This window comes from Nelumbo nucifera, chromosome 3 (assembly GCF_055504915.1).
Source record: "Nelumbo nucifera cultivar China Antique chromosome 3, China Antique-T2T, whole genome shotgun sequence".
Taxonomy (NCBI): Eukaryota; Viridiplantae; Streptophyta; class Magnoliopsida; order Proteales; family Nelumbonaceae; genus Nelumbo; species Nelumbo nucifera.
In genome coordinates this window covers 33,581,634-33,594,011 of record NC_142651.1, presented here as the reverse complement: position 1 = coordinate 33,594,011, position 12,378 = coordinate 33,581,634, and the positions used below count along the sequence as shown (strand labels likewise).

Genomic DNA, 12,378 nt, shown 5'->3' with positions numbered 1-12,378 from the left:
ATGTATCTTCAGCAAGTTAAAATTCTTTTAAGTTACTAATAAAAAAAAAATTCTGAAAAGTTAAAACTATTCAACTTCTATGAGATTTCAATAATGCAATAAAATAAAAAGAAATATAAGAAACTTTATCCAATATACTATAAACATTGTGCTTTCTTTTTGAGATATTAGATAACAGAAATTCATGTAGCTCCTCTATCTCGCATGAAGTGAAGGAAAGAGATAAATAATAACAATAATTTTCTTAATTGGATCAAGTAGAAAGCTTCCCTACATGAACCCACATATTTCTTCCAGTGTTCAATCCCACTGGATTGCCCACTGTTCAGTCTCACAGTCCATATCAGCCAATGCCCCACCTGATATTGGTAGTTTATACAACTAATATTAGCAATCAAGCATTTTTAATATAAAACTAACCTATAAAAAGTATGATTATTTTGTTACATGTGAGATTGAGAGAGGAACGTGGAGATTTGAGCTCCAAGTTAATTTGCAATGTGTCAGATTTCCTTTTATGAATAAAAAAAAAAGATTACTATAGAAAAACTGCTCCTGTTTTCTATTTATGCATGTCTCCACATGACTTAATCTATTTTACCGGTTTACCCACATGGAGGAATCAGTGGCCAGTCCAGACTGTTCATCCAATATGGCATCCACTGGATTGACCATGTATTGAATCCTGTAGTGCACGCCAGCCTTATTCAACCTTGTATTGGATCTTTCTGGATTAGTAATAGCCCTCCAAGTTCTCACTTTTGATTTAAAACTTTCCCACAAAAGAGCTTATCTACAACTAGTAGCATGATCCTTTGAACCAAAACATTTTGCAAGAATCTAGAATAAGGAGAAGAATTCCATAAATCCTTTTGAGCCCCATGGTCCATAATATCAGTGAGATTTGGTGAAATATCCCCATTTCTCTAGGGGCAACATGAAGTATTCTATAAATTTTTTTCTCTCACCCATATCTCAGATGTCTCTGAAATATTTTGAATTTCATTGATAAATTAAACATCTAAAATTTAATATTTTAGAATTTCATGAAAACTTTACAATATTTTGCTGAAATCATCTATCTAGAAATATTTACAAATGGAGGTTCTATCATTGGATTATTGGCTTACTATTCTGAATGTGATTCATTTTTTATGTCACTATAATAAAAAAAAGGCACACACACAATAGAAAAGGGGATTTCAATTTAATCAAACATAAAGTATCAAAAAGGATGGAAAATCAAAATGGCAAGTAAATGACATACATATAGAAGAGACGGTGGTTGCAAGACTAGAAGAGAAAATGATTACAAGATGGCATTGAACAGAACAGAATGGCGAAATGAGATTCTTGTACCCGGCCCCATATGGTTGGGACAAGGCTTAGATGATGATGATAATGAATCAGCTCTTATTTGATATAAACAGTTTGCTATAGTTTTTTGAGTCTTGAATGTAAAAGCATACTTCTAACAATTAAAAAACAATTCGTTAACAAATTTCATTTTTAAATAAATAAAGAATGATCTATGGTTATATGCATCTTACAAAGACACCATTTGCTTTCTCCCCAGCATGGGAGTTTTTGTCTTTAGAAATTGGCTCAGTAAACTCCCGAATGACAGATGCAATTTCAGAGGCAATGCCAACTTGATCAGATTGTGAACCCTCATGAGAGGACAAATTCCGGAAAACATCAAAATGGCGTAGCAGAAGTATTGTTGGAGAATATCTGTTACAAATTATACTTCAGAAACAATCAACAAGAAAACAACAAAATCAACTACAAGAACAAAAAATTAGCCCATTCTTATCTTAAGCATATGGGCAAAGGAACTACAAAAATATCTAAATAATAGAACCCATATACTGAGTCTATAATATCTGAATATCTGAACAAGCTCAGGATACCCATCTCATCAAAATAGAATTCAAAACCAATAATGGATACTTCTAGTGTGCAAGTTTTCTTTTTCAATAAAGCAGTAAAAAAGATTACAATAACAAATTTTGTCTGTAAATGGTTTTCAGTCTGCAAGAAAGAACGAAAAGAGAGAAAGAGAATAGAAGATGAGAGAGAGAGAAAGAGAGAGAGAGAGAGAGAGAGAATCACCCTCCCCCTCTAGCATCCAGGTTTATTTATACATTAAGATTTAAGAGGCAACACAGAATACCATTCTGCCCCTAATTAGTATGGGACAGGTTCATTAAAGTAGAGACAGACTTGTAAAAGGAGACTAATTCCCCTATTCACATGTCTCTTAACACTTTCCCTCAAGCTGGAACATTGATATCATACAGCCCTGTTACAAATATGAATCACTCTCACCCCATTCAAACTCTTAGTAAACAAATATGTCCATTGACTTTCTACCGCACAAAACTAGTACAAATAGTGTCATTCACTACTTTTTCTCAAACAAAGTGAAAATCAACCGTATGCTCTGTTTTTCAATGGTCGTATGCTCTGTTTTTCAATGGATGATTGGGTTGGAAGCAAAATGAACTGCCTCCGAGTTATCACAATATAGATTCATGGAAGTTGTAACACAGTATCCAAGTTCTTGAAGGAGATGTTGGAGCCAAACCAACTCACATGTAGTATGGGCCACTGCCCTATACTTTGCTTCTATGCTACTTTGTGGCTGTGCCAGTAGACCTTGTTTCTTACTCTTCCTAGTGACAAGATTGCCACTAATAAATGTGTAGAAACAGTAGCAGATCTCCTGTCAGGCTGCCACCAATAGAACCAGCACCATGAACATCAACACAGCCCTCTACTCCAAATGAGCATTTGCCCTATATAACAGACCACAGCCAAGAGTTCCTTTCAAATATCTGGCTATCCTAACCGCAGCATCCTAAAATGGACCCAAGGATTCTGCAAAAACTGATTTACAACACGCATCAAATGAAATATTGGGTCTTGTGATAATCAGATAATTAAACATGCCAATCAATGTTTTAAAAGGTGTGGAGGTGTATGCTTGGAGGCCCGTCTCTAGGAAAGGCACCCTCAAGATGCCCTGAGGCACATGCTGGACATGTTGATGCCTCTGAGGTGTACGTCTCAAATGCATGTACGCCTCATGCACATCTAATATAAAAAGAATAAAAGGAAAGGGAACGGAACGGAACGGAACGGAAAAGAAAGAAAATAAAACAGGATCCCTCTTTCAGTTAGTGTTATGCATCTCCATTCTTCTTAATACAAAACATCTTTCATAAAAAAGAAACAAGAAAAACAAAATGAGATCCTCCTTCTTCTTCCTCCTCTTGAGGAGGCTTATGCCTCTTGCATTCTGAACTATGCCTCATGCCTCCAAGTAGTGAAACGCCTCCACATTGAAAGCATTTGATGCCAACTAGTCTTCTATACCTTATTGTATTATCATATAGCTCCCCCTACTCAGCACTTAATGTTGGGGTCAATGGGAGTCTCAACAGGTCGGGCACTCAACAACCTAATCTCATCAAGAACATCTAGCGCATACTTTCACTAATATAAACCAATACCATGCATAGACTGAGCCACCTCAATTCCCAGAAAAAAAATAGCATTAGCATGCTTAGGTCCTTGGCATGAAAATGCTATTGCAAAAACTGTTTGAGTCTGTCTATCCCCTGGCTGTCACTTTCAGTAATAATCATATCATCTACATAAACCACCAGTATTATCTTGTCAGTTGTTGCATCACCACTAAACATGAACAATCCACTCTTCAGTCTTCACTGCTTCACAACTTGATCATTGAGGGTTTCAAAGCACAGTAACCCGGCCCAAAAGAGATATTGTGCTTTAGCATGTCCATATTTGTCATTTTGATAGTTTTTTTCTTAGCCCATGAACCTCAAATGGGCAATTTTGTAAATTGTAATTATACCTTCACCATCAACCCCATTTACAGGAGGCGAAGTGCTGAAACACAAAAGTTTAAGATGGTCTTTGTTGCAAAACAAAGTTTGGATGGATAAGTGTTGCCAACCCCTAAGTACAGCAATGGCAATATGTAATTTAACCAAATTATTATCTGATTGAGTTGAAAAGAACAAGAAGGGAAGTTAGAATATAGTGGAGCAAAGCAGTTGAAGGAAACCAAGAATAAAATCATAAGACACTTTTTTTTTCACAAATACCTCTTAGCAGTGGTGAAAGCTTGAGCTAGTGCAATAGATGCCTTTCTTTCAGATGATGCCATTAGATCGTGACAGCTATATTCAACCACATGTAGACCTAAGCGGCGAGCAACATATCTAACAACAGTCCGCTTCCCACACCCTGTAAAGTATTAGATTGGAAATCCAGAACAGTTTTTTGTTTTAATTTTACTCTTATTATTTATGACTAACAAATATTTAATTAAGATGTAGCAAAGAAAAAGCAGTACAAGAAAGGCTCCAACAAGCACGAGGACTAATAATAAAGTGCTCCCGATACAGATTTTGTTTCAAACAAGTATGTTCATAATAGCAATTCTGAGATAGTTAACCAAACATAGAGTTAGGTGGGAAGTAGTTAGTAGAAGCAAGGAGTATGGGGGTCTAGGGTTAGGAAATTTTCAGAAGAGAAATGTGGCTTTATTGGGCTTTGGAGACTACCTGAGGATAGGGATAAACTATGGGTGAAGATAATTGTGAGCATTCACAAGCTTTTGGCAGATGGTTGGGATGCTGGAGTACTAACTAGGGCCACAAGAGCTTCTCTCTAGAAGGCCATCCATGCTATTCTACCTTTTTTCCTACCGGGTATCAGGTATGATCTATACTCTGGTAATTTTATAAGGTTTTGGGAGCATGTCTAGGTGAAAGATCTTGCTTTGAAAGATAAATTTTCTTCCTTGTTTGCCCTTTCAAGATACAAAGATGAGCCTATTTCCACTTTCCTAGTTCCTTCTAGTTCAAGCACTGGTTTTGATTGGGATTTGGGCCTAAGAAGGGATCTAAGAGATACGGAATTAAACAGTGTCTTGGCTTTGCTTCATATCCTTGGAGGGATTTTCTTGGACCCATCCAAACCTGATAGTCGAATTTGGACTCACTCCTCCACTGGTACCTCCTCTTGTGCTTCCTTTTTCAAGGTCTTATCTCAACCCTCGGTTAGTTTAAGGCAACCTTTCCCTGTTAAGGAGGTTTGGTGTAAACCTATCCCTCCCAGAATTGGAGGTTTCTGTTGGGAAGTGTTCATAAAAAGAATAAATACATGATATTTGCTTTAAAGAAAAAGACCGAACTGGTACTTATCCCCGCATTGTGTGTTCTCTATAAAACTAATGGAGAGTCTTGCTATCACTTAGTAATCTCCTGCCCCTTTGTAATTTCCATATGGGAATGGTTTTTTCTCCTTGTTTGGGTGTCAAATGTGCAAGTTTGTTTGCCTCTACAATTTTTTAGTTGGCCAAAGAAGAGGGGAAGATTGATGTGGAGATGTTTAAGAGCTGCTTTGAGTTGGACCATTTGGGAGGAAAGGGATTCAAGGATATTCTCAGATAAGGAAAGGGGTAGAGGGGCTATTATTGAGACTATCACTATTAGGGTGGTTCAGTGGGTTAAATCATTGGAGTTATTTGCTGATTTTTTTTATCAATAACAGATTCATTATATTCATTGAAACATCATACTATTTACAGCAAGGAAGACAAACACTCTTATCTTCCGAATACAACTTAAACCCTCCAAAGAAAGAAAAGGAAAAAGAAACAGTTAAGTTACAACTTAGCCCAAAACATTGCTTCCCTTTCTATCCCTTGTTTAGTTAATCCATCAGCTAAAGAATTAGCTGATCTCTTAACCCAACTCATCTTGATTTCCATCCCCCGCACCAGCCACCTGAATTTCCTCTTCTCATTTCTGTAGTTCCATAAGCCGCAGTTGTCTTTAATCAGCCACCCTATAACCACCTCCAAGTCCCCTTCAATTAAGAGTTTTCTGACATTCATCTCCTTGGCTTTCTGAACTCCTTCCATAACTGCCAAGACCTCAGCTCTAAGGGAATCCCCCACTCCAATTGGGCCTAAGAACAGGGCAGAGATGATCCCGTTCTCATCCCTAAAACCACCTCCAATCCCTGATTGTCCAGGATTCCCCCTACAACTCCCATCAAAATTTAATTTTAAGAAGCCAACAGGTGGGGGAGTCCCAGACACCCTTATTATTGTTGGTTTGATCCGTGTGCAGTTTGCAATCTTACCCTACTTTCTCAACATGTCTTCCACTGTGTAGTCTGTAAATAGCTTTAGTGATTTCAGCCCCTGTACAGCCCTTATATGGATCACAGCCCTCGATTCTTCAGACCCTCTCTCATTTTCTGAGAAGATCCTAGAATTTCTTTCTTCCCATAATGACCAGCATACTGCAGCCCTCAATCCTCTCCACATAGTCCTTCCCCTTTTCATGTGCCACCTGAAAAAAGAAGGGAAAAAGAGGCTCTGTCTGCAAGTCTGATGGAGGGTTCCACCTGCACCCAAAGAGAGAAAAAACCCACTCCCAAATTGACTTTGCAAATTGGCAAGACACTAGTAACTGAAAACCAGTCTCCCCATCCACTTTGCAAAGAACACACCAATGAGGTGACAAGCAAGTATTGGGTCTCTTCTTTTGGAGCAAATTCCCAGTGTTGAATCTTTCCAAATAAGCTTCCCAACAAAAACTACCAACCCTAGGAGGAATTGGTCTGCACCAAACCTCATTAACAGGGAAAGGGGAGGTTGTAGGACCGGTGGACTAGCAAAGGACTTTGGAGAAGGAAGCACAAGAAAAAGAGCCTATGGGAGTAGGGATCCAAATTCTAGAGTCCACCTTAGAAGGATCTAAGAAAATATTATCAAGAAGTTCAAAGAGGCTCGAAATACTATCAAGGTCTGAGTCCCTCACAGCCCTCCTCAGACCCAGGTTCCACCTAAACCCGAACTGGAAGAGGAAGGGGTGATGAAAGAAGAAATTGGCTCATTTTTTAAATCAAAAACAGCATACAAAGAAGGAAAGTGGTCCTTAAGAGGAGCATTCCCCACCCAAATTTGTTTCCAGAATTTTATGGAATTACCTGAATTCAAATCATACCTGACAAGAGGGGAGAAAACTGGAAGCAGATTATGAATGGCTTTCCAAGGTGAAGTGCTTGTGGTCCTTGCTCTGATTCCAGCATCCCATATTCCCATCCATTTTGCTCCAACCCGTGTATGCTTGCCACTTAGCCCATAGCTTCTCCTGCTCCAAAGGAAACCTCCACAACCACTTCCCCAAAAGGGCCAAATTCCTTTTCTCAATGTTCCCAAGCCCCAAACCACCATAATTTTTACTCCTAGTCACCACCTTCCAGCTAACTCTATGGTCCCTCTTCTCCTCTCCCGGCTCCCAAAGGAAATCTCTCATCAACCTCTTCGACCTATTACAAACCTTCCCTGGAATCTTAAACACTAAAAGGAAATAAATGGGTATGTTTGCTAGCGCGGCCTTGATCAGTGTAATCCTACCACCCAGAGAGAGGTAATTCTTTTTCCAAGAGACAAGCCTTTTTTCAAATCTTTCCACCACTGGATTCCAAAAGCTCTCTCTCTTAGGATTATCACCTAGGGGCAACCCTAGATAACTCAAAGGCCACCCTGAGACTTCACACCCAAGTACTTCTACACTCTCCCTAATCTCTCTCCTTCAGATTCACACCCATTACACAACTCTTCCCAAAGTTCACCTTCAAATTTGACATTTACTCAAATAATTGGATCACCAATTTCAGATTCCTAATGTAGCTCACATTACCTCCTTCACAAAACAGGATCGTATCATCAACAAACTGTAAGTGAGTGATTGGGATGTCCTCCCTTCCAACCCTCCAACCGCTAATGACACCCCTAGAGTCTGCTCTAGGGATCAACTTCCCCATAACATCAGCAACCAGTAAGAACAAAAAAGGAGATAAGGGGTCTCCCTGTCTTATACCCTAATGGTTGGAAAGAAACCTACCACTGTCCCATTCACTAGCATTGAACAATGACAATTCCGAACACAACCCATGATCCATTTGCACCATCTAGCAGGGACCCGTGCAATGCACGGGATTTATTATGCGAAAGCTAAATAATAGAAAGGGTCATTTACTAAAGTAACCCTTATGTACAAAAAAGTGTTAAGGGTATTTTTGGAATAAAAAATCATGGGCCTAATGGCAAAACAAACACACCTTAATGAAAGGTTGATTAAGTAAATAAGTTGTAAAATATATGGGATGTTTTAGTAAAATGAAAACTATAAGGTAGGTTTAAGTAAATATGTAAAACTATAAAGTGTGTTCTAGTAAATGACCCTAATAGAAACACATAAGAGTATACAATTGTTTTATATTTTCAATTTTTTAAATAATTAATAACTATTCACATTTTATATACTACTTATAATAATTTTTTTATAATACAAAAATAACAATAATTAATTTCAGTCAGGTTTATTCATCAAACTAATGAAACCGATCAACTCGAGCCAAGTTGGTCGGTTTTCTAGTAGTTTAGGTCGGCTTTGGTTCAAAAATTTTCAAATTCGACCAAGTTGGATCAGTTTCACTTTGGCCATTTATAAACCAAACAAAATAGAATGACCTAACCATGGATATATATTAATATTTTATATTTTAAATATAATTTTTAACATGGAAAAGTGGGAAATTTCCCATATTTCTTAGTCTAAATTGTTTTATATCATAAATCTAATTTTTTTAATTATTTTTTAATAATTGCACTGTAATTTTTAAAATTCAATTTAACTTTTAAGTTCAAATCTTTTGAACCAACTGACCAAACCAAGAAATCGACCCAAATTGATACAACTTGAGTGGATCGGTTTTCACAAAAGGTCAGTCGGTTTTAGCTGACCAACTCCCCAACCTGACCAGGTCAATTTGGTTGGCCAAATAGCCTACGAATGAACCAAAACTCATGAACACTCATAATTTTAGCTAAATAAATAGCCTCATCTTTGATAAATAACAATAGTTTAATCTCCAATAATTATTGAAAATTTATAGCAAAAGTACACAATTATTGAAAATATATTGATAATGAAAAAAAAATATAATGATTATAAAATAAAATAAGTACTAAAAATATATTAAATTAGTCAATAAATAGTATAATCTCAAATAATAGTTTAATCTCCAATTAAATATTAATCAATAAGTTATAACAAAAATATAATAAATACAATAAGTACAATAAATTAAATTTAAAAATTTCAATAATAGTAGTTTAATCGCCGATAATTATTGAAAGTTTTTTGTTAAATGACAAAACAAAATAAAGTTATACATAATCATTGAAAATACATTTATCACAAAAAAACAATGAATAATTACAGAAGTACAACAAATATTAATTTTAGTATATAATTATATAATAAATGCAGACTAAGAGTTTAAAATTATTATTAATAAATATTAGTTTTTTTAAGTTATTTTCTCGAGTTATTACTTGATATAAGTGAAATTAGTTATTTACAATATTATGTGAAAAATATTAAATTATTATTATTTTCAATATTATGTTATAATTATTTTTCTACTTTTTAAAATTTTTATAAATTTAATACATAATTTCTTTATTTTAACTATTTAAAATCTAGTTATGTTAAATATTTTGTTATTTAAAATATTTAGTTATTTAAATACTTAAATAATATGTAAAATATTTAAAATATTTCCCAATCCACCATGTCATAAGCCTTCTCCATATCCAGCTTACAAACTCTTGACAATAAATCTGATTGAAGGTTACAGCAATGAGAAGAGAAGAGAAGAGAAGAGAAGAGGAGAAGTGTTGAGACAATGGAACAGTGTTGGCGGCGCCAGCTTCATTATAATATATAGGGCAAAAAAATAAGAAGGGAAATGACCCTTGTGCCCCTACTAAGTGATAGTACAATAATATATTAAAATAAAAAGGCTTTAATCAGCCAAACAGACCCTAACAAACATAAAATCAATTATTTTAACACTTTCAACACTCCCCCTCAAGTTGGAGCATAGATATCAATAATGCCCAACTTGTCACACAAATCATTATGCTGCACATGATGAAGGCCTTTGGTGAAGATGTTTGCAAGTTGTTCTTATGAATTAACATATGGGGTGCACACTTCTCCACTTACAAGTTTCTCCCTAATAAAATGCTTGTCCACTTCAATGTGTTTCGTCCTATCATGGAGGACTGGATTAGCTGCAATGTTGATAGCAGCCTTATTGTCGCAATAGAGTGACATAGGGTTGATAACTGTAAAACACAGTTCTCCTAACAGATTTTATCCACATGATTTCAGCAACTCCATGAGACATAGCTCTGTATTCTGCTTCAGCACTAGACCTAGCCACCACACTTTGCTTCTTACTTCTCCATGTGACTAGGTTTCCCCCTACAAAGGCACGATATCCACTGGTAGACTTTCGGTCATCAACTACCCCTGCCCAATCAGCATCAGTATATACCTCCACCTTTAAATGTCCATGTTTCTGGAACAGCAAACCAGCTCCAAGAAACTTCTTGAGGTATTTGAGGACCTCTCTGCAACTCCAAGGTGAGTTGTCTTAGGATTGTGCCTGAACTAACTAAGGACACCCACTGCATAAGCAATATCAGGCCTGGTCATAGATAAATACAAGAGTCTCCCTACAAGTCTCTGAAACTTCTTCACATCTTTCAAGAACTCTCCCTAACTGTCTCAGATGATGGTTAGCTTCAATTGGTCTCACCCCCAGTTTGCTTGTATCTTCTAATAGATCTAGTACATATTTCCATTGGGAAATAAAGATGCCCTTGTGAAAGCGGGAAACTTCAATTCCAAGGAAATAACGTAAGGGGCCTAGATCTTTCACCTCAAATTGAGTGGCTAAGAACTTTTTTAGTCTCTGTATTTCAGCCTCCCAATCTCCTGTGATCACTATGTCATCCACATACACAATTAGAGCTGCAATTTTCCCTTCACCTTTCTTTACAAACAGTGTGTGATCTGATTAGCATTGTTTGAACCCCATCTCTTGAACTGCTGAGTAGAACTTACTAAACCAGGCCCGAGGAGATTGTTTCAGCCCATATAAAGATTTTTTTAACTTGCACACTTTCTGTTCATTGCCTTTAGCACAAAAACCTTGAGGTTGGGTCATGTACACTTTCTCTTCTAAGTCACCATTCAATAAAGCATTTTTTATGTCCAATTGGTGAAGTTCCCAGTCAAGATTTGCCGCCAGTGAAAGGAGGATTCTGATAGAGTTCATCTTGGCTACTGGGGCAAAAGTCTATGCATAGTCCACTCCATATACTTGTGTAAAACCTTTTGCCATCAGTCTGGCCTTGTACCTCTCAACAATTCCATCAGCCTTGTATTTCACTGTGAACACCCACTTGCACCCCACTGGTTCCTTCCCTTCAGGAAGATCCACCAACTCCCAAGTGTCAATTTTGTGTAATGCATCAATCTCTTCCTTCATTGCATCTGTCCATTCAGGTTTGGATAAAGCTTCTGCCACATTCTTAGGAACGGGGATACTGTCAACAGAAGAGAGGAATGCACGATATGAAGGTGAAATATGATCATAAGACACAAAGTGAGAGATAGGATGGTTAGTGGTACAAGATCTAACACCCTTTCTCTTAGCAATAAGAACATCAAGATCATTAATGATAGGGGAATCAACATTGAGAGGAGCAGGCATATCAATAGAAGCAAGTGTACCTGGCTGATGGGAAGGATCAACCTCCGGTGAAGCCAATGATGTTGGTTGCATAGTGTCAGGTTCCACGGCTCTTGAACTCTATTGGCTTTTGTGGGGGCGAAGAAAGACACGGAATAGAAGAGGGTCAAGTAGAGTAGTTGAGTCTAAGCAAGTTTCTCCTCAACCCTACTCTCCCCCTGAGGAGAAACCGAAAATAAAGGTTGATTCCCAAAGAAGAACACATCTATTGAGACATAGTACTTACGAGAGACAGGATCATAGCAACGGTACCCCTTTTAAGATAGAGGGTAACCAAGGAAGACACAAGGAATAGCACGAGGATCAAGTTTACCCCAAGTAGGTGACAAGTTATGAACAAAGCAACGACACCCAAAAACACGCATTGGAATGGGGAACAACGGAGTTGTAGGAAACAAAAGCTTATGTGGGGCCTTGTACTCTAGTAACCGAGAGGGCATACGGTTTGATGATGTACGTAGCACATAGAACAGCATCCATCCAAAAGCGTTTCGAAACATTCATATGGATTAACAAGCCACGAGCTACTTCAAAAAGATGACGGTTTTTCCTTTCAGCAACACCGTTTTGTTGAGGTGTCCTAGCACAAGAGCTTCGTTGAAGTGATCCACTCGAAGCAAAGAATTCCGTGAGATCACTATGGAAGTA

At 37.2% G+C, this 12,378-nt stretch overlaps 1 protein-coding gene across 3 annotated transcripts in view; it reads right to left on the bottom strand.

Annotated features, from left to right (window-relative positions):
• The window catches only part of PEX6 (peroxin 6), an 84,506-nt gene that overhangs the window by 46,624 nt on the left and 25,504 nt on the right, over positions 1 to 12,378 (bottom strand). For all 3 annotated transcript variants that reach the window (XM_010251396.3, XM_010251403.3, XM_088900607.1), the window contains exons 4-5: positions 4,140 to 4,281; positions 1,551 to 1,734 (exon numbers count right to left, since the gene is read on the bottom strand). In XM_010251396.3, coding sequence (XP_010249698.1) covers positions 1,551 to 1,734; positions 4,140 to 4,281 — 326 coding nt within the window. The remainder of the gene's footprint in view (positions 1 to 1,550; positions 1,735 to 4,139; positions 4,282 to 12,378) is intronic.